General features: G+C 51.7%; 1 protein-coding gene across 1 annotated transcript; it reads right to left on the bottom strand.

Annotated features, from left to right (window-relative positions):
- Positions 1-22: 22 nt before the first annotated feature.
- On the bottom strand, positions 23-23,926 carry NUMBL (NUMB like endocytic adaptor protein). The gene is made up of 9 exons (XM_049621771.1): positions 23,760-23,926; positions 22,148-22,287; positions 21,082-21,156; positions 20,919-20,993; positions 19,596-19,736; positions 10,010-10,199; positions 5,443-5,748; positions 2,402-2,524; positions 23-1,530 (listed from the first exon to the last, which is right to left on the bottom strand). Exons 2-9 carry the CDS (start codon positions 22,271-22,273, stop codon positions 896-898), a joined length of 1,671 nt encoding a protein of 556 aa, XP_049477728.1. The 5' UTR covers positions 22,274-22,287; positions 23,760-23,926; the 3' UTR covers positions 23-895.
- Between the last annotated feature and the right edge of the window lie 817 nt (positions 23,927-24,743).

Here is a 24,743-nt window from a genome sequence, read left to right as displayed (position 1 = left end):
CCCCCCCCCCCTTTTTTCTTGCTTTTGAGATGACTCAGGAGGAAAGGCTCTGTCACCACACCATCCCCCCTGGACACACCCTGCTGTCCGAGGGGCACCATTATAGTCTTCCTTTATTGGCTGTCCTTGTATAATACAAATCTGTGAGTTTAGATACAAAAAAATCTGGAAATAAAAGATAGAAAAGTACCCGCCAGGCACCCCCCCCTTCTTCCCGGGCCCTTCCCCAGCGGGCACTGACGTGAGGTAACTGAGCATCTCCTTCCTCTTCCCCCCACCCCAACTCCTGGGCCCCCAACTTGGCCCCTGCCCCCACGAGACCTTGGCCCAAGGAAGATGTGGGCCCCCGAGTGGGGGAGAGGGGTGATAGGGGTGAGCACAGCATTGGCAGTGAACGCAGCAGGTGGGCAGAGGGAAGCCCTTTGCTTGTGCTGTGTCTGGAAGGGGACGGCCAGACTTGGGGTGGGCACTCCTGTGGGGTCCAGAAGAGCCCCGAAGTGGGCCTCCCTTTTCCATCCCACCCAACACTGAAAGGTCGAAGGTCAACAACAGAAACTGGGAGATGTAGCTTGAACCGAGGGCACTCAGTGGGACGGTGGCCATCCCGCTGTGTCTGGGGTTTGGGGGAAGGGAGGAAGGGCACCACCAGCCTAAGTCTGGCAGTGAAATGGGTCCCTTAGCCAGGCTGGTCCGTCCCTGAATCCCATCCTGTCACAACCTGGGCGTTACAATGTCGGTTCTGTAGTGGTTGTGGGGGGGGGTTCCGGGGGGGGGGGCGGTTAGAAGGGGTGTTGGGGGTGGGGCGTAGCCCCAGGGAGCGGGACTAGGGAGAGGTTGGGCCTCCATTCCCAGGTGTGGGCACCTGGAGATGCTGGGGTGGGCAGGGCAGCTCGGGCTACAGTTCAATCTCGAAAGTCTTCTGCAGGTCGCCCGAGAAGGGGTTGGAAGGCTTCTCTACAGCAGGTTTGCCTTCTAACGCTGCCCACTGAGCCTCAAAGGGGTCCAATTCGGGGGCCGGGGCAGGTGCTGGCTCTGGGGGCCAGGGTGCCCCATTGGGGCGTGGGCGGACCTGGCCCCCCGGGGCAGTGGGCATGGCCGGGGGTGGGAAGGCCCCAGCTTTCCCAAGCAGGGTGGCTGGCTGGGGCTGGAGCTGGGCGGCTGAGCAGAAGGCATTGGCCACCATCTGTGAGGGTGTGATGCCCACCACGGGCACCCGGGGCATGGGCGGGTAGCCCAGGCCCGGGTAGGCGGGCACAAAAGGGGGCTGCATGTGTGGGGGCGGCAGGAACACGGCCACCTGTGCAGGTGTAGCGTCGAAGGGCCCCACGGGGGCGGGAAAGGGCTGCAGGGCAGGGGCCACAGGGGGCACTGAGGCCGCTTGCTGTTGCTGCTGCTGCTGCTGCTGCTGCTGAGCTTTGGCCACCTGGGACACCTCCTCTAGCCACCTCTCGGCCTCCGAAGGGGTTCGCTTGTGCCCAGGCTGGAAGGCCGGTGCAGGGGGCACGGAGGACTCACCCCAGGCAGAAGTCCCTAGAGGGAGGAAACGGGCAGTTGAGGGGCATGGGCGGCAGCCAAGAGAACCCGAGCCTGGGGATCAGAGTCTGCAGCCAGTCTGCGTGCCTTGAATCGAGTTCTGCTCCTCACTAGCTGTGTTGACTTTGGGGCAAGTGGCTTAACCATCCTGGACCAGGGCATGGTTCTGAAGTGCTAAGAAAGTACAGTTCTGAGATTCTAAGGCCCTAAGATGGAAAAGCACAGGCAAGACTGACAGGCACCAGCCCAGGTTCCCTTCTGATTGGTCAGTGCCAAACCCATTATTAAAGATTTTTAATACCACCGTTCATTCTGGTATTTTGACAATGTATTGTTTTAGGAGGCTAAGATTTAAAGACTGCATGGACAGGTCTCACCTAGTGAGTGAGGTTCAATGGTTTTAAGCTTGTGTTTTCTAAGATTCTAAATCGATAGTGCAGGTCCAAGTGCTTCCATGGTTCTAGAACAAGCTCATGGCTCTAAGGTGATGCCAAGGTTTCATGGTTCCAGAACTGGACACTCTAATATCCTGTGATTCTGAAGCTGTAGGTGTCTCAATTTTATGGTTCTAGGACAGGAAAGTTTAAAATTGATCCCGTGGTTTGAAGTGGCCCCCCCCATGATTCTAATGTTATCTCATGGTTCTAGGATGAGCCCATGGCTCTGAGAAGACCCTGTGCTTCTAAGACGATCCAAGGCTCTAAACTGATGCCACGGTGCCAGGACGGTCCCATAGCCTTTAGATGATCCGTGGTTCTAAGCCCGTGGGATTCCAAGGTTCCTGGAGTGTCTGAGGTACTCCCTGAGTGGAGCAGGGGGCTGTAGGGGGGCACTGCAGGGGGGCACTGCAGGGAGGGGCAGAGTTTACCTGCTGAGGCTGGTGGTGGCCCGGGTGCCGGTGCTCCAGCACTGGCGAAAGACGAGCTGATCTGTGTGCACAGAGCATTGATGCCGTCGCTGTCACTGGCTCCAGGGGGCTCCATCTCAGGCACTGGGAAGTCAGGGAAGGGTGGAGGTCAGAGAAGAGGCCCAGGCCCTACCCTTGACCCCGTGCCCTTAGGTGGCCCTCTCTCACCACCTGGGGTCCTTTCCCTCACAGGTGTGTAGGTCGTGGGTCTACTCTGCAGTAACCAATGGCCGGGGCCATGAAAGTGCTAACTCCGTGCTTGTGTGTGCGTGACATCTGAGTGGTACGACAGCCAAGAGGTACGTGACATTTTGGTGGTTGGGGTCCCAAACCAAGGAGGATATCATGATCTGTGTATAGTGGGGCACCTGGGTGGTTCAGTCCGTTGAGCATCCGACCCCGGCTCAGTTCACGATCCTGTGGTTCATGAGTTTGAGCCCTGTGTGGGGCTCTCTGCTGTCAGCACAGAGCAGGCTTTGGATCTTCTGTCCCCCTCTCTCTCTGCCCCCTCCCCCACTCGTGTGCGTGCACGTGCTCTCTCTCTCTCTCTCTCTCAAAAATAAACATTAAAAAAAATCTGTGTGTGGCTACAAATCAGGAGAAATATTTTAAATGTTCGACAATATATATTAATTAAAAAATACATCCGACCACATACATGGCAAGAGCTCTGATGAGTCAGGATGAACGTTGGCCACACTGTTGTGCGGTGGCTGGGGATCATTCGTCCTCCTTTGGGTGGAGAAGGGGGGGGCGCCCTGTCCACCATACCTGGCCTGGCCTATTACACACATCATGAAGCTAGAGATGCACCTGTGCCAGCAAGACAGGGGACACTGAACAGGTGCGGTGGCCTCATGAGAGCTTGGGATGAAAAAAAGTGCCATCCAAATAGACAAGAGAAACGCCAGTGTGGTGGGACAAGAGCCTGTGACATCTCAGCAAGCGGTCGTCTCCAAGGGAGCACATGCGATGCCCCACTGAGCATCAGAAAGAAATGGGCTGGAGGACTTAGCAGGTGTGACAGGGGCGTGCCCAGGTGGGAGGGTGTGTGGTTTCTAGGTCAAGTCTATGATGACTGTAGTCCAAATAGGTGTGCAGCTTCTGAGGGCCTGGCATCTAAGTGTGACCGAGATCCAGGCACGTGGCGTCCTGTGATTCCCAAGCGTGAGCCACTCCAGGCAGCCGCGTGTGACGTATGAATGTGTTTGCAAGCGTGCGTGAATCTGCAGGTGCGACTTCCACGTGTGTGCGAATCCGGGTGTGTGGTTTGTGAGTGTGCGCCGATCTGCGTGGGGTATCTGGACACGTGCCTAAGTGTGTGTTAATGGAAACATCTGGTTCTGTGACACCCAAGAGGGGGTGTGACTTTTGAGTCACATTGAGCGTGTGACTTCTGTGTGTGGCACCTGCGGCAGAGTGACTTGTGTGAATCTGAAAATTCCGGGGGGGCAGGTCACATCCGAGCAAGTGTGCGACTGGCTACGGGCGCGTGAAGCTTCCACCTGAAGCCTGGGGAGCCTGCCACCTCTCAGGGAGCGTGTGTGACAGGCCTGGGGGGTGCGTCATGGCAGGGTGCATGAGGACAGCAAACGCGAGGCTGTGTGAAGGCCGAGGGACATGGCGGGACACGGAGCGCGTGTGCGTCAGTCTCGGCAAGCACTGGCATCTGCTCAGCAGTCACCTTTGCGAGCAGCCCAGCCTTCTGGACGCAGATCAACGCCTCCCACGCCAGTCCCCGAGGCCAGGAGAGGTGGGTGTCTCCGATCTGGCATATGGAAGCAGGAAAGCGGGCCAGACCACGTGACTTCACCAACAGCTGGGAGGAGAGGCAGCCCGCTTGCCCACCTCCCTGGGGCAGAACATGGCACCATGCCACCTCTCTTCCCCCTCTCTCGTGGCAGACATTGCTTTGAGAACATGACACTTGCCACCTCTCTCCTCTTCCTGGCCCATGGCAGACATTAGTAATCAAGCACGACGCGTTTTTTCCCACTCACCTCTTTGCTCACCGTCCCCCTCACCTGGCCAAACCTCATGGCTCTACTGGCCAAATGCTGGGTCCTTGTAACTCCATCTTCCTTCCAAGAAAAACAGAACAGCTATACTGCCTCTCCTATCACTGCCCAGGGCAGGCACTGCTAATAGATGATGACGTGTCACCGCTTCCCTCAGCACTGTCCCTGGAAGATGGGGGTGCTGCTTCTGCCTGATCCTCTGCCGACCAGCGACATCACAAATCCATCACTATGCTCCGTGACCCCTGATCCCCGTGCTCACGTGTGCCCTTCACCTCATGTCTCCACTGGCCAAATTCTGGGAACCTCTCCTTGGGTACAACAGAACTTCTGCTCTCTCTTCTCCCTTATCCATGGCAACCTTCACTAATCACATGGTGTATCGCCTCGCTCCTTTTTCTTGCTCATGGCAGGCACTGTAAGGAGATCATGACATATGCCATCACTCTATTCTCCCTGCCCCGGGCGGACACCGTTAACCCATCACAATCCTCCCTTACCCTGAGCCTGTATCCTTCACCTAGTCAGATCTCATGTCTCTCTGGCCAAATGCTTGGAGGGAGCATTAGCCTATGGAGTCTCAGTCTCCTCCTGAGCAAAAAGGGGCGTCTAGGCAGCTTTCTTCTCCCCCGGAACCCATGGCAGGCTTTGCTAATCAATCATGATGCGTGCATGTGTGAGGTACCTCTCGGTTCCGTACCTAGAGCAAACATTACTAATTGATCATGGCTTATGCCATCCTTCTGCTTTTCCTTGCCATTAGTAGACATTGCTAATCGATCATATTTGCACTACCCCCCCCCCCCCCCCGCCATGGTGGCCGACACTGCTAATCAACCATGACGTGTTCCACCCCTCTTTCCTTTCCCGTGGCAGACAGTGCTAATCAATCAAGGTGTATCCACCTCTTCTCTATCTGTTGCCTCCTACAGAGGGTGGTATGGTATTGATCCTGATGTTCTTCCCACTGAGACACGGGCTCACCTGTGCCCTTCACCTGGAAGTCAGTGCGGCGCTGCAGTGTGGACGGCAGCTCATTCAGCCGTAGGCTCAGCTGCCGTTTGAAAGGTGAGTTCTTCTGGCTGAGTGCTGGGAACCCGCGGAAGGAACCCTGGCGAACCAGCTGCTCCAGGGGGGCGTGGCGTCGGGGGATGGCAGCTGCACTGGTGCCTGCAGCCACCGGGGTGCCCGCCTCACCCTTCTCCCCAGGGGATGTGGTGGCCGGCGTCGGGGACACATGCCCAGGCTGGGCAGGGCCAGGAGCCGCAGATGGGGCAGCTGCTGCCTCTGCTGGAGACAAGGCGGGGGGACAGGCGGTTAGATACCCCACCGGGGCATTTGCTCCTCTCCCACCCGGCCCCCTTGATCATCCTCCAGTGCTGCCTTCCTCACCCAATGTGTCCTCTCCTCGCGACAGGCTGGTAAGAGCCCTGAAATGCCTCTCATCTTCACCAAGCCAATACCGCCTGCCCCAGGAGGCTCTCGGGAGTCCTCCTCCAGCCCAACCTTCTGTGTCGCTAGTTTCTGCCCCCAATCTGGCTTTCTCTGCTGCTTCTTCTGTTTTTCTCTCTGAGACCTTCTGTCTCCCTTTCTGATTAATTTAACGAACGCTTATTTGGTGCATAATGAATGTATCAGGCATTGTTCCAAATGCTTGCAAGCAGTCAGTGATTCGAGCCTCACAGCTACCCGATGAGGTCGATATGACCGCTATCCCCATTTTACAGATGTGGAGACTGAGGCCTCTCAATGGTACGTGACTTTGCCCAAGCCACAGTGCTAGGAAGGGGCAGGCTGACCCCAGAGTCGGTGTCCCAGACAAGTGCCCTAACCTGTCTCTCCCTCTGGCCTGCTCTCTCCACATCACGCCGTCTTCCTGTCATTCTGTCTTTTCTGTTTCCTACCATTCTTCCCACCTCAACTACTTCGCCCCTCCCACCCGTTGCTACCTACTGTTCTAGACCCAGCTTGTTCCATCCTGTCCACTCTGGGACTGCCCTCTGTCCTCTGGGGGTACCTGGTCTCCCCACCTAGTACAAGGTGGGATCTTCAGAGGCAGGGACCCTCCCCCCGCCCAAGCCCTGTCAAAACACAAATAGACACCCATCCTCCAATCAGGGCCTCACCCGAGCTGCAGCCCAAATCGGAGACTAAACTCAGGCCCAGAGAGGTAGGGAGGTCACCCAGCACTGCTTCTCCCATCTTCCAGGTGGAAGCGGTGAGGCTCTCACCCAGACCTGGCTGGGGGCAGCTTGAACCACGTGGGGCAGGTTGGAACCAGGAAATCACCTCTGTCCCCACCTTACTGGGGGATCTCAGGAAGCCCCCTCCCTTTCGAGCCCCAGTTTCCCCGACTAAACCTGGGGTAACCACCCCTAATACTGCCCTCCTGAGGCCTCCTGAGAGGGTCAGTTGAGGCAGCGAATGTTCAGTGCTTTAGAATCTGACAAAAGCTTGGTAAACAACACTGTGAAAAGTGCACTGGTTCGCAACTCCTAAATTGGAAAGAGCTCTTTGTCAAAGGGCAAGTGAGGTGCCTTGAGACTGTAAATCGGGGCATCTACGGCAAAATGCTGGGTGATGTGTTCAGCAAATCATACCATACTTCGTGAACTCTCATTTTGCTGTGCAAGCTGTAAAGTGCTTTCCATAATGCAAAGTACCTGGAAACCATAACATCCTTTGGAAACAGTAAAACCGCTTGCAAACTCTAAAGCGAATGACATGTTTTGTAAATTCCAATAGCCTCTAGAAACAGTAAAGAAATACCTGTGAACCGTGAAGGACTGTGTACCCAGTGCGTTCATTTGTAAACAATATAAAACATCATACACTGGATCAGGCCCTCTGTTAACTTCATTTCGTATCTGCTTTGTGAATGGTAAAATACTTTACAAATTCAAATAGATGATGAAGGGGCACCCGGGTGGCTCAGTCGGTTAAGCATTGGACTTCAGCTCAGGTTGTGATCTCACAGTTCGTGAGTTTGAGCCCATGTCAGTCTCCGTGCGGACAGCTCCGAGGCTGGACCTGCTTTGGATTCTGTGTGTGTGTCTCTCTCTGCCCCTCCCCGGCTCGCTCTCCGTCTCTGTCTCTCTCTCAAAAATAAATATAAAAAAAAATAGATGATGTAAACTGTAAAATATTTTGTAAGCTGTGAAGAGCTTTGTAAATTGTCAAGAGGTTTGCAAATGGTCATGTTATTTATAAATAGAAACATACTCTGGGGACACCCATGTGGCTCAGTTGGTTAAGCCTCCGACTCTTTGATTTCAGCTCAGGTCATGATCTCACCGTTTGTGGGACTGAGCCCCAGGCTGTCAGCATGGAGCCTGCTTGGGATTGTCTCTCCCTCTCTCTCTGCCCCTCCCCTGCTCCCTTGCTCTCTCTCTCTCTCTCAAAATAAATAAACATTAAAAAAAAAAAAGAAACATACTTTGTACACTCTAATATTCTAAGTAATAAAAAGTTCTGTTTTCCTAGCTCTTTAGTTAGAAATATTTTATTATTATTATTATTATTTTAGTTAAAAATATTTTAATTTTGGGGGCACCTGGGTGGCTCAGTTGGTTAAGCATCCGACTTCAGTTCAGGTCATGATCTCACGGTTCATGAGTTCGAGCCCCATATGAGGCTCTGTGCTGACAGCTTGGAGCCTGGAGCCTGGAGCCTGCTTTGAGTTCTGTGTCTCCCTCTCTCTCTCTCTCTGCCCCTCTTGCACTGTCTCTGTCTCTTCTCTCTCTCAAAAATAAATAAACATTAAAAAAAATTTAAAAAAATCATGTCCCTTATAGACACAGATAATCCCAAATCCAGTTCAGCGTTCAGGGTCACCATACCTTGTGTTTATTACTACTTGTCAAATCTCTTTAGTCTCCTTTAATCTGGGTCAGTTCCCCATGGTAAGTTCTTTGTCAATTCTTTTTTTTTTTTTTTTTTTTTGGAGAGAGAGAAAGAGAGAGGATCTTAAGCAGGCTCCATGATCAGCATGGAGCCCAACGAGGGGCTCATTCTCACAGACTTGAGATCGTGACCTGAGCCGAAATCAGGAGTTGAATGCCTAACCGACTGAGCCACCCGGGTGCCCCAGTTCTTTATGAATTCTAAGCAGTGTTTTCCAAAAATTAAAAAACTAGAATACACACACACACACACACACACACACACACACAACTGGGGGTGGGGGCACCTGGGTGGCTCAGTCAGTTAAATGACAGACTGACTCTTGGTTTCAGCTCAGGTCATGATCTCCACAGTTTGTGGAGCCCCATGTCAGGCTTTGTGCTTGACGGCATGAGGCCTGCTTGGGATTCTCTCTCCCTCTCTCTCTGCCCCTACTCTACTCTCCCCTACAGCTCTCTCTCTCTCAAAATAAATACATAAACTTAAAATTACACTGTGACTCAGAACACAGTATGCTTATATTTTAAAAAAAACACACTGTTTCGGGGCACCTGGCAGTTCAGTCAGTTAGGCATCTGACTCTCGATTTCGATTCAGGCCATGATCTCACATTCATGAGCTCAAGCCCCCCATCGGGTTCGGGGTTGGGTGTGGGGCCTGCTTAAGATTCCCTCTCTTCCTCTCCACCTGCCCCTCTTCCCCCCCCCCCCCCCCCCCCCCCCCCCCCCCCGGGGGGCACCTTCGTGCTCTGTCAAAAAAAAAATAAATAATTAAAAAAAAAAAGAACACAGTTTTAGAACTTACGAAGTATTTGCCACTTACGTACAATGTTAGAGTTTACCAGGTGTTTTCTTTTTTCTTTGTGTGTGTGTGTGTGTGTGTGTGTGCGCGTGTGTGCGCGTGTGTTTATTTTTGAGAGGGAGAGAGAGACAGAGCATGAGCAGGGGAGGGACCAAGAGAGAGGGAGACACAGAATCCGAAGCGGGCTCCAGGCTCTGAGCTGTCAGCACAGAGCCCAACGTGGGGCTCCAACTCACAGGCTGAGATATCACAACCTGAGCTGAAGTCCGACGTAACCAGCTGAGCCACCCAGGTGCCCCTTACCAGGTATTTTCTTAAACCCTTTTGATGGCAACCCAGAGCAAGAAATACCTTTTGCACGGTAACCTGTTACACACACACACACACACACACACACACACGCAAATATATATACTGAAATAATAGTATCATTCAACTACACTTACCCTTACTACATTCAGCTAATCTGTTATTTTCTATTTCTTTTTTTTTTTTTTTTTTTTTTTTTTCTTCAGCGCAAGCCACAATCCACCAAGCTGACTTCACAACCCATTAGCCGGCCGGGATACACAGTTTGAAATGCCTCATAATGAAGCGCCGGGAGCTCTGCTGTGATTTGTGGCCTGCAGCACACTGCCCAAAGAACTCCTTAAACCCAAGTGAGCTTTATAAACTGGAACCAAACTTTGTGGTTGGTGCTCTGCTTTGTAAACTGCAGAGTCCCGGTACCTCTGCAGCTCTCCGCAGCGACACCGGATCCCCAGCCCCCCTCCCCCCCCCCCCCCCCCCCCCCCCCCCCCCCCGGGGCCCACTCTGTGCCCAGCCCTGCCCTCTGCGCTGCACCCACCTTTCTTTTTCTCGGGGGCCTCTCGCTCAGCGGGCCGCCCGCCGCCCGACAGGCGGAAGGAGCCCTCGCGGGCGAAGCTGGTGCGGCTGGCATCGAAGGCGGCCGTCACCCCGCATTCCTTCTCCCGCCGCTGTTTCCGCTCCAGGCAGGCGGCAAAGGCACAGCCCACCGCGTGGCTCAGCCTCTCGCCCTGTGGGTGGAGATCCGCGCGGGCTTAGAGACGCTGTGCTGTGCAGGCCGGACGCCAGACGCCCTGGGTTCCCCGCGGCTGGGTGTCGGGTGATCCTGGACAAGCGCCCCCACCCCACCCCGGGGCCTCCGTGTGCCTCTGCACCGGGACGGAAACAAATGACAGCTCTGAGGGAAAGAAGCCAGAAACAAGAGAGCAGTGCCGTCCTGCTCCATTTATGCGAAGTTCGAGAACCAGCAAAACTCATCTACCGTGAAAAAAAAAGTCAAAGAGTGGCCGTTCTTTGGGGGGTGGGGGTGGGAATTTTACTTCAAAAGAGAATGACCTGGGGTGGGGGCGCCTGGGTGGCTCAGACGGTTAAGCGTCCGACTCTTGGTTTCCGCTTAGGTCACAATCTCAGTTTCGCGAGTTCGAGCCCCATGTCGGGCTCTGTACTTGTGGTGTGGAGCTTGTTTGGGATTCTCTCTCTTTCCCTCTCTCTCTCTCTCTCTCTGCCCCTCCCCTGCTTGTGCTCTCTTTGTCTCCCTCAAAATAAATAAATAAATAAACTTAAAAAAAAAAAAAGTTAAATTCTTAAAAAAAAATGAAAACAGGGGCGCCTGGGTGGCGCAGTCGGTTAAGCGTCCGACTTCAGCCAGGTCACGATCTCGCGGTCTGTGAGTTCGAGCCCCGCATCAGGCTCTGGGCTGATGGCTCGGAGCCTGGAGCCTGTTTCCGATTCTGTGTCTCCCTCTCTCTCTGCCCCTCCCCCGTTCATGCTCTGTCTCTCTCTGTCCCAAAAATAAATAAATAAAAAACGTTGAAAAAAAAAATTAAAAAAAAAAAATGAAAACAAAAACAGCCCATTTCTTGAGTACATATTTTTTTTATAAAGTTTTTTTTTTTTTAACGTTTATTTTATTTTTGAGACAGAGAGAGACAGAGCATGAACAGGGCAGGGGCAGAGAGAGAGGGAGACACAGAATTTGAAACAGGCTCCAGGCTCTGAGCTGTCAGCACAGAGCCCGACGCGGGGCTCGAACTCACAGACCGTGAGATCATGACCTGAGCCGAAGTCAGATGCTTAACCGACCAAGCCACCCAGGTGCCCCTCTTGAGTACATATTTAAGAGGCTCCAAGGCCACACTGATTCTGGCTTCCTACTTTTCCAACTGCGTGTTCTCAAGAACACCACTCTACCTTTCAGTGCCTAAGCCTCCCTGTCTGTAAAATGTGGGCCCCAACAGCACTCACTTAGCAGGGTTGTTGCAAGAATTACATGAGCTAATATATGCAAGGAGGCACATAGCACTGGAAGCCGGCACGAGAGCCTAGCACAGGGAAACACCACATAGGTGTCACTTTAAATCTGTCCACCCTTTGTTGGAATCTTCACAATCATGCCAGGAGATGGACATGCTTATGAGCCTGTTTTACAGATGAAGAAACTGAGCCTTAGTCAACACACCCGTTATAAGTGAGTGGCAGGGTTGGGATTCTCATGAGATCAACCTAGCTTCTGTTTCCTAACCAAGATGCTCAGCCACCTTTTTTTAATTTTTTTATTTTTTAATTATTTAAAAATTTTTTTAATGTTTATTTATTTTTGAGACAGAGAGAGACAGAGCATGAATGGGGGAGGGTCAGAGAGAGGGAGACACAGAATCTGAAACAGGCTCCAGGCTCTGAGCTGAGAGAGCTCACAGAGCCCGACGCGGGGCTCAAACTCACGGACCGCGAGATCATGACCTGAGTCGAAGTCGGCCGCCCAACCGACTGTGCCACCTAGGCGCCCCTCAGCCACCTTTTAAAGATAAACTTGGGAACAGAAGTTCTCAACAAAATACTAGCATGCTGAACTCCTCAGCAGAGTAAAGAGGTTATGCACCAAGGTCAAGTGAGATTTATCCCAGGAATGCAAGGTTGATTCAACCTCTGAAACCAGTGAATGCAATACACATTAACAGAAAGAGGGAAAAAAGCCACATGATCATCTCCCTTAATGGGGAAAAAGCATTTGACAAAATCTAACATCCTTTCATGATAAAACAAAGTTCAACAAACTTGGAAAAGAAGGGCACTTCCTCAATCTGATAAAGGATTTTCATGAAAAACTCACAGCTAACATCATACTCAATGGTAAAAGAGTGAAAGCTTTTCCATAAGAATAGGAACAAGATGAGGATGCCCATTTTCATCACTTCTTTTCAATGCTGTACTGGAAGTTCTAGCCAGAGTAATTAGACAAGAAAAAGAAATAAAGGCATCCAAATTGGAAAGGGAGAAGTAACATCATCTCTATTTGCAGATGACATATCTTATATATAGAAAATCCTAGAGAATCCACAAAGGAACTATCAGTGGTAATAAATGAATTTGGCAAAGTTGCAGGATATAAGGTCAATACACAAAAATCAGTTATATCTATATACCCCAGCAGTGAACAACCCAGAAATGAAGCTACAACAATCCCATGTACAACAGCATCTAAAACAGTAAGATGGTTAGGAATAAATTTAACCAAGGAAGTGAAAGACATGTGTGCTGAAAACTACCAAACATTACTAAAAGAAATTAAAGAAGACCTAAACGAATGGAAATACATCCCATGTTCATGGATTTGGAAACTTAATATTGTTAACATAGCAGTACTTCCAAAGTGGTCTGTACATTCAATGCAATCCCATCAGAATCCCAATAGACTCTTGAAGAAATAAGAAAAGCTGCTCTTGCAGAAACAGCAAAGCTGATCCTAAAATTCATATGGAATTGCAAAGGACCCAGAATTGCAGCCAAAGGAATTTTGAAAAAGAACAAAATAAAAGAATTTACACTTTTTTTTGAAGAATTTTAGAAGTTTTTAAAAAAAAATTTTTTTAAGGTTTATTCATTTTTCAGAGAAAGAGAGACAGAGCGTGAGCGGGGGAGGGGCAGAAAGACAGGGAGACAGAATCCGAAACAGGCTCCAGGCTCTGAGCTGTCAGCACAGAGCCCAACGCGGGGCCCGAACTCACGGACGGCGAGATCATGACCCGAGCTGAAGTTGACGCTTAACCGACTGAGCCACCCAGGTGCCCCAAGCATTCACACTTCCTTGTTTAAAATAGTACTCCACAGGCACATGAAAAGATGTTCAACGTCGCTCCTTATCAGGGAAATACAAATCAAAACCACACTCAGATATCACCTCACGCCAGTCAGAGTGGCCAAAATGAACAGATCAGGAGACTATAGATGCTGGAGAGGATGTGGAGAAACGGGAACCCTCTTGCACTGTTGGTGGGAATGCAAATTGGTGCAGCCGCTCTGGAAAGCAGTGTGGAGGTTCCTCAGAAAATTAAAAATAGACCTACCCTATGACCCAGCAATAGCACTGCTAGGAATTTACCCAAGGGATACAGGAGTACTGATGCATAGGGGCACTTGTACCCCAATGTTTATAGCAGCACTCTCAACAATAGCCAAATTATGGAAAGAGCCTAAATGTCCATCAACTGATGAATGGATCAAGAAATTGTGGTTTATATACACAATGGAATACTACGTGGCAATGAGAAAGAATGAAATATGGCCTTTTGTAGCAACATGGATGGAACTGGAGAGTGTGATGCTAAGTCAAATAAGCCATACAGAGAAAGACAGATACCATATGGTTTCACTCTTGTGTGGATCCTGAGAAACTTAACAGAAACCCATGGGGGAGGGGAAGGAAAAAACAAAAAAAAGAGGTTAGAGTGGGAGAGAGCCAAAGCATAAGAGACTGTTAAAAACTGAGAACAAACTGAGGGTTGATGGGGGGTGGGAGGGAGGGCAGGGTGGGCGATGGGTATTGAGGAGGGCACCTTTTGGGATGAGCACTGGGTGTTGCATGGAAACCAATTTGACAATAAATTTCATATATTGAAAATAAAATAAAATAAAATAGTACTCCAAAGCTACAGTAATCAAAATAATGTGATACCGCCATAAGGATAAACATACACATCAATGAAATAGAATTGAGAGCCCAGATATAGACCCACACATTTATGGTCAATTGATTTTCAGTGAGGGTACCAAGACTATTCAAAGGAGAAAGAATAGTTCTATTAGCAAATGGTGTTGAGACAAATGGATATTCACAGGGAAAAAAAATTAAGTTGGACCCCTACCTCACACTGTTTACAAAAATTACCTCAAAATAGATCAAAGGCCTAAATGTAATAGCTGAAACTATAAAAGTCTTAGAATAAAACATGGAGTAAATCTTCATGACCTTAGATTTGGCAATGGATTCTTATGACACCAAACACACACACAACAAAAGAAAAAATAGATACGCTGAATTCATAAAAATTAAAAACAATTTAGGGTGCCTGGATGGCTCAGTGTTAAGCATCTGACTTCGGTTCAGGTCATAATATCACAGTTCATGAGTTTGAGCCCCAATTTGGGTGAACCCTGCTTCTCTCTCTCTCTCCCACCTTCCCCTGCCCCTCCTAGGATTCTCTCTCTCTCTCTCTCTCTCTCTGCCCCTAGCTCACTTGCACCCTCTCTCTCTCTCTCAAAGAAAAAAATTAAAAACAATTTGTACATTAAAGGACACTACCACGAAAATAAAAAGACAACCCACAGAATGGAGGAAAATTTTTGCAAATCATAGAACTGATAAGAATCTACTATCCAGAATATATAAATTTCTTACAACGCAACAATAAAAAGACAAACAGTTGAAAAAAATGGACAAAGGATTAGAATAGACATTTCTCCAAAGAAGAGAAACAAGTGGCCAATAAACACATAAAAAGAGTCTCAACATCATTAGTCAGCAGGGAAATGCAAATCAAAACCACAATGAGATACCGCTTCACACCTACTTAGGGTGGCTATAATTAAAAAAAAAAAAAAGGAAAATAATAAGTGTTGGCTAGGATGTGGAGAAATTGGAACCGTTGTACATTGCTTGGTGGGGATGTAAAATGCTGCGGAAAACAATTTGGCAATTCCTCAAAAAGTTAGACGTAGCTCTACTGTATGATCTAGCAATCTAGCTTCTAAGTACAGACCCCCCCAAAATTAAAAACAGCTATTCAAACAAATGCTTGCACAGCAATGTCCACAGTAGCATTATTCACAATATCTGAAAGGTAGAAGCAACCTAAACATCCATCAATGGATGAACAAACAACTTGTAATAGAGCCATACAATGGAATACTATTCAGCCATGAAAAAGGAAGTACTGACACACGCTACAACACAGATGAACCCTGAAAACATTCTGCTGAGTGAAAGAAGCCAGTCACAAAAGACCGCAGGCTGTATGATTCAATCTGCATGAACTATCTAGAAGCGGTAACTCCAGAGAGACAGAAAGCAGACTAGCGGTTACCAGGCTTGGGGAGGTGGGTGTGGGGAACAGAGAGTGACTGCTTAATGGGTATAAGGTCCCTCTTAGGAGTGATGGTAAGGGTGCCTGGGAGGCTTGGTCGGCTAAGGGTCCGACTCTTGATGTCAGCTCAGGTCATGACCTCATGGTTTGTGGGTTCGAGCCCCACACTGGGCTCCATGCTGACAGCGCAAAGCCTGCTTGGGATTCTCTCTCTCCCTCTCTCTCTCTGCCCCTCCCCAGCTTGTTCTCTCTCTCAAAATAAGTAAATAAACATTAAAAAAAAAAAAAGGAGTGATAAGGGGCACCTGGGTGGCTCAGTCAGTTAAGCATCTGACTTCAGCTTAGGTCATGATCTCACAGTCTGTGAGTTTGAGCCCCACGTCGGGCTCTGTGCTAACAGCTCAGAGCCTGGAGCCTGTTTCAGATTCTGTGTCTCGCTCTCTCTCTGCCCCTCCCCTACTCATGCTCTGTCTCTCTCTGCCTCAAAAATAAATAAAAACATTTAAAAAAAAAAAGGAGTGATGAGGGGCGTCTGGGTGGCTCAGTTGGTTAGGCATCCAACTCCTGATTTTGGCTCAGTCATGATCTCATGGATCAGGCTCTGTGCTGACAGCGTGGAGCCTGCTTTGGATTCTATCTCCTTTTCTCTCTGCCCCTCCCTGCTTTCTCTTGCAAAAATAAATAAATAAATAAATAAATAACAAACAAATAAATAAATAAATAAAAATAAATATTAAAAAAAAAAAGAGTGATGAGAACACTGGAAACTAGAGATGATTAGTGAACAGCATTGCACGTATACTAATGCCATTGAACTGTATGCTTTAATTTTTTTTTTAATGTTTATTTATTTTTGAGACAGAGAGAGACAGAGCATGAACGGGGGAGGGGCAGAGAGAGAGGGAGACACAGAATCGGAAACAGGCTCCAGGCTCTGAGCCATTAGCCCAGAGCCCGACGCGGGGCTTGAACCCATGGACCGCGAGATCGTGACCTGAGCTGAAGTCGGATGCTTAACCGACTGAGCCACCCAGGCGCCCCGAACTATATGCTTTAAAATGAAGAATTAAAAAAAAAATTTTTAATGTTTATTTGTTTTTGAGAGAGAGAGAGACAGAGCATGAGCAGGGGAGGGGCAGAGAGAGGGGGAGACACAGAATCCGAAGCAGGCTCCAGGCTCTGAGCTGTCAGCACAGGGCCTGATGCAGGGCTCGAACCCACGAACCGTGAGATCATGACCTGAGCTGAGGTAGGGTGCTTAACTGACTGAGCCACTAAAATGGTGAATTTTATGTGAACTGCACCTCAAAAAATAAAGCATCACTTTGAGGAATCCTGGGAGTCCTATTGCTTAATGCTTAAAATCTGAGGCTCACGAGTGGAAAGCAATTGCAGACAAGGTCACACTCTTTTCTTGCTTGGATTCTCACCCTCAAGTACTTGTCTTTTCTTTTTTTTAAGTTTATTTATTTATTTTGAGGGGGGGGGATGAGAGTGAGTGCACAAGCAGGGGAGGGGCAGAGAGAAGAGAGAGAGAATCCCAAGCAGGCTCTGCACCGTCAGCACTGAGCCTGACACGAGGCTGGAACTCACGAACTGTGAGATCATGGCCTGAGCCAAAACACCTAACTGACTGACCGGCCCCAGGTGCCCCAAGTACTTGTCACATGAAAGCAACCGCTCCTAGTTACTGGACATTTGTTATGGGACCCTATTTAACACTTTCTGTGTGTGACCATAATATACAGGCTTCACCAACACACCTGTCAGCAGCCACTGTTATTATCTCCGTTTTATGGAGGGGGAAACTGAGTCCCAGAGAGGGAAGCCACTTGTGCCCGATGTCCCACAGCTAGGTGGGGTGACACTGAATCCACACTAGCCACATGGCAGTGTGTTTTCCAAAAATAGCCACAACAAGTTTCTGGCAACCACACGCTCTTCCAGAATTATGTCATTCCCCTATCAGAGATGGAGTCTGTGTTCTCTCCCCTTAGCCTGGGAAGTCCTCTGTGACTGCCTGGACAAACAGAATATCACAGAAGCAATGCCGTGTGGTCTTCAGGACTAAGTCCACACAGGCGACAGCACTTCCTCCTGGCGCAAGCTTGGGCTCTCACTCTCTCGCTCCTTTAACTCACTTGGGAGCCCTGAGCCACCGTGTAAGAAGTCAGCCCTCCCGAAGCCTCCAGGCTTGGAGAGACCTTCTGGAGAGGTCCTGAGACTACATGAAGAGTGGGAGACGTCCGGCCAGTCTCCTGGTGTTCCAGACTGTAACAGCCATGACCGACTCTGGACCCACCCAGCTGAGCCTTGTCCAAATTCCTGACCTACAAAACCCCCGAGAGATAGTAATTGATTGCCGCTAAACATTGGGGCAATTTGTTACGCAGCCACAGATAACTGCTACAACTGGTACACTATGCCCAAGAAACAGCAGTTGCTATGGGCTCTGGGCTTCTCGTATCTCCATGCTAGCCCCCCAGCCAGCCATAATCAGTACTGACTAATCAATCCTGACATGCTCAAATTTATCTTTCTCCCCCAGTTCTGAGATCTGGAGTTGTGTGTACGAGTGAGGAAGTTGGGGGTACTAACTAGTTTTGGGGGTTCAGAACTCCTGGAGTGGGGATTTCTGAAATACGAAGGAATCCTTGTGGGGGATACTGTTAGAATCTGAGAGGGACGCATGTCGTTTTACTTGCCCGGTATCCATTCTTCTTGCTTTTGATAACAGCACCCTGGATTCCCTTTGGGGAGCTCCCCCTCAACACTGGGTATGTCAGGCTGTGTGCTCCAGCCTCCCCTGACCAAGGGGTGGGCAGTGACCCATTGCCAGGCCAATCCCATGCCCTCTTGTTGGAATTTTAACCCACGACACTGGGAGGCTGGATTCATTTCTGCAGCAATGCAGTGAAAGGAACTGTCCCCTGACGTTCTGTCCCCAGGCTGCCCAGCTCCCTGACCTTTCTGATGCTTAATGCTCTGATTGTCCTTCGATTCTGTGAGATGACTCCTATCACACTATTCTGGATTTATGTTAGCCAGATTAGTTTCTGTTGCCAGCCACTGAAGACTGGCTAATGTACGCAGCTGAGACTGCCTTCCTACCAAGTTGGGTGGGGTCTGAGGTCAGGGTCCAGGGAACAGGACAAAATAAAGACTATATATTCCACTTTTTTTTTTTTTTTTTTTTTTTTTGCAGCCAGGGATGTCCAACGGGATGTAATTGTCCCGTGACTCCCCAAAAGGAGAGGGCGTGCCCCTCTTCATGCCTCCCTCCCTCATGTGGCTGGAATGAAGATGTGAAGGCTGGAGCATGTGCACCCATTTTGGATCATGGAGGGGAGGCCACAGCCCTTGATGAGCAGAGAGAAGCACACCAATCCTGCCCTGCCTGCCTCTGGATGTCTTTCACATGAAACAGGAACAAACTTCTATCTCACTGAAATGACTGACAGCTGGGGGTTTTCTGTCAGAGCCTCAGAATCCTAACTGTGAGACTGTATCACAGAAGACAGTCCATTTGTGGCTTTCATCAGATTCTCAGAGGGGGCCTTCACCCCCTCAAATGTAAAGAACTGCAAGCACAATGAATCAAGGTTGAAAGAAGCAGGAGGACCTGGGGGGGTATCTTTGAGAAGGGCTGGAGGGAGCCTGCTGGGGGCAGGAAACGCTCTACAACTTGACCTGGGTGGGGTTTTTATGTAAGCAAGAATTTTACGGAGCTGTGCCGGGACCACCTGTGCATGTTACTATATGCATACGACCCTCGTAAAAAAGAAAAGTAAGAGACATATGAAGAACCACTGATAATGAGGAGGACGATAACTAATGTTTCCCCGAGCGCTTCTGATGTCCGGCCATCATTCCAAATACTTGGTATTAACCCACGCAAGCTTCCCCATAATCCTCTAAGTTAGGAGCTGTGAGGACACAGGGCACAGAGAGGAGAGGGGAGGGGAGGGGAGAGTGACTGGCCCGACTCCAGGGAGACAAGACTCAGCCTGGCTTCCTCCTGGTGATCCTTCCTCCGGTGATACTCACAGAGTCCTTGAGTGCCAGGAAACAGTGGCAGATCCATCGGCGGGTGGTACCGTCACGGCAGATGTAGGAGAAAGCCTTGTCCAGGTTGCGGTCAGGGGCACAAAAGGAGACCTTTTCGATGGTCTGGTCTACCAGCAGGTCCTGGAAGGTGGCCAGGGAAACCAGGAGAGGAACTTGAACTATCTTTCATGTACTCATTCAGCACTCCCCTTAGCGACTGCTCTCTGTCCTATTCCGCACGGGGTGGGGACCCTGCACCCATTGAAACAGCAGTGGGCCCTGCTCGCATGCACGGGGATCCCGGCTTAGTGTTGGAATCAGGCCCATCACCAGACAGAGGCACAGGCGAGGGGCCAGGGCCGGGGTGGGGGAGGTGCAGGGACCTGTGGCGGTCAGGAGCGGGTGCCTGACACAGCTTGGTGAGGAACCAGGCAAAGCTTCCTGGAGGAAGTATTTTTTTTTAATGTTTTATTTATTTTTGAGAGAGAGAGAGAGACAGACAGAGCACAAGCGGGAGAGGGGCAGAGAGAGAGGGAGACACAGAATCCAAATCAGGCTCCAGGCTCTGAGCTGTCAGCACAGAGCCCAACGCAGGGCTCGAACCCACGAACCGCGAGATCATGACCTGAGCCGAAGTCGGACACTTAACCAACTGAGCCGCCCAGGCGCCCCTGGAGGAAGTGTTAACCAGGCAAAAAGGCAGGGAACAGTCTTTCAGGGTAAAGGAACTGCGTGTGCAAAGGTGTCCATCCCGTTCAGTTGGTAACCTGACTCTTGCCCTGTGCTGCCGCCTCCTTGGGCAGTCTCTGTGCAGGGAAGTCGATGGTGAGCAAACAGATGCTCAGGTCCGGGCCCCGGGATGCTCCCGTCTGGCTGGGAACATGGACAATAAACACGGAACAGCTAACATCCACTGATCTGAGCACATATGCTGCCCCAGGGACAGTTACACGGCGTGCATACACCTTCTCACGTAAGGGTAGGGGCCACGTTTATCCACGTTTTACAGATGAGGCAACTGAAGCATGGAGGGGTTGAACCTCACACTCTGGGTCACCCCGCAGATATGTGGGCGAGCAGGGATGCGAGCGAAGGCGACGGCTCCACACCCACTACCTGTGCCAGCTCACAGGTAACTGTAGGACTCGGTCCTGAATTACGACCATGAGGAGTGCCAAGATGCTGCAGGAGCACATGGCCTAGAAGGTCCGGGAGGGAGGGACATCAAGGGGGTGGGTGGGAAGGTGTCCTGAGCCCCGATTCAAGCAGGGTGAGGAGAGGGGGCCCACTGGGACCCACTCCCACCCCCCTCAAGCCTCCTACCTTGGTCTTGTCGTCCACCACTCGGAGCCCATCGGCCGACACCCAAAGGACAGACTTCACGGACTTCCGGCCCATCTGGGGGTGGGGGAGGAGGAGCGAGGGCCTGGTCAGGGCTGCCTCTTCCGGTGCGGCCCTGCCCCCTCCCGGCCCAGCCCTCACTCACCGCCTTCAGCTTCTTCACAGCGTCTTCGCACACGTGCATCCCCCGGGACTCCTCCACTTCCACGTGGCCCAGGTACTTGGTGGGGACGAGACGGGAGGACAGGAAAGCAGCACAGTAATCAATACCGCCTAGTGTTTCCCGAGCAGCTGCCACGTGTCACCCCATGTCCCCTAGCCCATCACACATATTAACTCACTCACGGTGCCGCCACTCTGCGAGGTGGGTCCTCTGTTCCCATCCCAGATACACAGAGGAGGACACTGAGGCTAGCGGGTAGTTCCGACTCCCATCTTGCCTCTACTCCTGGCCCTAACATGTTACTTCCCGTCCTTCTAGGGGCCAGAGTCTGCGTCTCCGGGCCTCAGCACCGGTCTGCCAACGACCCATGGGAGCTGGGGTGCGCTCACCCCAGCCTCCTTACCCCGTTGGGGGGATGGCTCTATTTCCCAGCATTTTCCCGATGACATCAAGCTCGAGTGCCCACAGCTGCAGGTTAGTGACACAACCTTTATTGGCTTTCTTTCCTTCCCAGTGTTTCTCACACTTCCAAATGGACCCCCCCCCCCACTCCCACCCACTCCATGCCTGCTTCCAGGGGAAGGGAAAAGAAAACGGAGGGTTTACGACAATCGGCTGTCGTCACCCCGCCAGGCAAGGGACTAAGTTGGGAGTTGAACCTGAATCCTGCTGTCTCCCTCACGGAAGCGCAGTGTGCATTTTGAAGAGTCGTGATGGTCTAAACCAAAAAGCACTTCACAGTAAAGGGCTGTGCAAATACCACAGGCTTTTGTGGCCTTCCGGTGCCTTTTGTTAATTGTGAGCTCCCAGAGGATGGGGTGACTCAAGGAAGAATGTCCCCTGGCTCCCCAGGTAATACCTTCCTGGTACAAGAGAATGTGTGTTGGGTTTTAATCCCAACTTTGAAGGGCCCAGGCTGTGGGGTTCTTTGGGGATGCGTCGTCTCTCGCATTTGGGCCAGGGCCTCAGCCACATCACCCAGCACCCCGGGACCCCGGGACCCCAGGACCGCATACACACAGCCCCTGCCCGCGCCCCGCCCACTCACCCTGACTGGGAAGCTGCAAGTGCCCTTGCGCACCGCATCCTCGTCCGCCTGCCACTGGTGGGGGCGCGACGCCTCCGGCACGTAGGCTGGTTTCCGCCGCCGCAGGCTCTGCCGTAACTTGTTCATGGTGCCCGCCCCTTCTGGTGACACAGGACAGGGGCGCAGGTCAAGGGCAGGGAGGGTCAGATAACACGGGATCTGGGTTACAGGGTCAGGGGGTCCCTGGGTCAGAGGGCGTGGCACTCAGGGAACATGCAGCGGCAGCGGTCAGGGGCCGCTGGAAAACGGGGCAAGGGAAGGCAGGGGCGTGCCAGAGTCAGCGGTGGGGATTCAGAAGAAAAACATAGGGCAAAGGTGCATGGAGGTCTGGGATGGGGGTCAGGAGTCCGCTTTGAGCTGTCTGGAGATTGGGGACGTGGCAGTCAAGAGGCATGAGGATCCAAACTAATGGGGAGTCGAGACATTGGAGGGCATGGGGGTTAGAAGGCATAGGGCTCAGGGGTCACAAGGCCAGGAGTTTTAGGGGTAGGAGGTCAGGGGCTGAGACGGTCAGAGGGCACAAGAGCTGGTGTTGCACAGGTCCGATGTGGGGGATGTGGGAGGCCTGGGTTCGATGTGGGGGGGGACACAGAAGGTCCAGGGACTGAGGTCCAGAACCCAAGGGTGTGGAGGCTGGGGGCTCGTCTCTGTGCCTCTGAGATGCACTCCTCTGACAACTGTGTCTGGTCTAAGGCAGGAGCCCCTGGGGCGGTGGGCACCTGTAACCATCAGGGGAAGGGGCGGTAGTGGAGGTGGCCACAACGGAGGTGGGGACAGTCTGTGTTGACTAAGATAGTCTTCTCTGACTGATAAGCCATACGGACTGTCCCAGGAGGAGCCCGAGAGGACACCGAGGATAGAACACTGCCAGCAGATGGGGACTCTGTGTGTGTGTATGCGCGTAACTGGTGTATTCCTGAACGTTGTCTGGATCTAAGCATGCAGACATTATCTGTGAGCGTGTATTTCTGAAGGCTGAACATACGGAAGGACACTGGTCTGACAGTGGCTGTCTGCGAAAGTGTGTGTCCGGAAATGCTATCTGTGAGGGGGGGGGTCTGGGTCCAAGGGTGTGGTTGTTTCTGGAAGAGTAGGTCCCTGAAGGTTGTTGCCGAAGGGGATCTAAGTGCGAGAGTGGTTGTCCGTGTGTGTCTGGGAGCCGTGCCTGTGAGGATGTGGGCGAGCATGAAGCCGTTGTCTTTCAAAGGCGTGGCCATGACCGTCGTCTTCCAAGCCGTGTGTCTGCCTGAGGGCGTGGCTGTGGTCTTCGATGGCGGTCACCTGTGGCAGTGTGCAGCTGTGAGGCTTGTCCAAGAGATCCTGTCCCTGGCCGAGAGTGCAGCGGTTGAGAACGCGGGGCTGTCGTCTGTGAGAGTGTGTTCACGAGTGGTATTTGTGAGGGTGTGACTGATGGTCACTGAGTGTGCGGGGAAGACATTCGAGGGTGTCCCCTCATGGGTGTGATTGCGCCTCTGCAGCCTTTGCGGTGGGAGCAAAGGGACAGTTGCTCTGGTTGTGTCAGGCTGACCCACCTGCTTGCTCAGCCTTGCCCTGGCCCCACCTGGTCACTCACCTGGCTCCGTCCTGGAGGTTTCGGGGGGCCCCAGGGCCCCACAGGGGGCTGGGGGCAAACGCTGCTCAGGCCTCTTGGGTCCGCCCTGCCCAAGGAAGGGAGGAGAAGGTGAGACACTGGCTTGGGTTGGGGCTCGGTCCCCTACCTCCCCACCTCTTTGGACAACAGTCAACCCCCCCCCCTTCCATCTCAGGCTCCCTGGTGAGAGCCCTGGTTGTCATAGCAACCGTTACTCAGGAGATCAGCCACCTGGTAGCAAGGGCCTAGGAATGAGTAGGTGTGTTTCTGGGGGCACGTGTTGGGGATGTCCTGGTCTCAGGAGGCAAGGGGACGGTGTGAGGAGGGAGTGGCTTTGACCTCCAGACGCCTGTCCAGGCTACACATAAACATGCGGTCACATGCACGCGTGCAACTCATGTCTACAGTCGCCCCAGGCACCTGGTCACAGCTCTCCACGTGTGGTCATACACAGGCACGACCACAGCCACACACACCGCATCGCACAGATGCACATAAACAGTCGCAGCCACAATAACCATCTGGTCACAGATCCACGTTCACAGACACGGACGTTGTCCACGCGCATCTCCAGCCCCAGCCTGCCGAGGCACTGCCACAAACATCTGGGCCCATCAGCTACCAAATATGTGGTCACTTCTGTCTTCTCAGCCACATACAAAGAGCTGGGCCCAGGCACAGCCCCCCCTCACCAGAGGAGCGCACTCCCCACGACAGTCATGACTCCTCAGGCCCTCGCCCAAGACACTCATGTTGCAGACCCACGCACACAGAATCACGGCAGTCAGAGGGCACCCATTCGCCCCAAGTCACACACAGGCACGAGTGCTGTCGCACCTGACACACGTTTGGCCACGCACAGCCACATCCAGCCACGTGTGTTTAATCATCTACAGGCCCACAGCGGCACACGGGTACCCAGCCCCTCTGGTATCGGTCACACCAAAGCACCGTTTTGGTCACGTG

Source organism: Panthera uncia (genome assembly GCF_023721935.1).
Source record: "Panthera uncia isolate 11264 chromosome E2 unlocalized genomic scaffold, Puncia_PCG_1.0 HiC_scaffold_19, whole genome shotgun sequence".
Taxonomy (NCBI): Eukaryota; Metazoa; Chordata; class Mammalia; order Carnivora; family Felidae; genus Panthera; species Panthera uncia.
Note: the sequence above shows the minus strand (reverse complement) of the source record. Positions and strands in the feature narration are given on the sequence as shown.

Coding starts and splice junctions, on each gene's coding strand:
- NUMBL (XM_049621771.1), bottom strand. CDS start 22,273: ATGAACAAGTTACGGCAGAGCCTGCGGCGGCGGAAACCAGCCTACGTG. Junction 21,157..22,147: donor CTTGCAGCTTCCCAGTCAGG/GTGAGTGGGCGG, acceptor GTCCCCACCAAG/TACCTGGGCCACGTGGAAGT. Junction 1,531..2,401: donor GCCACCACCAGCCTCAGCAG/GTAAACTCTGCC, acceptor TCCTCCCTCTAG/GGACTTCTGCCTGGGGTGAG.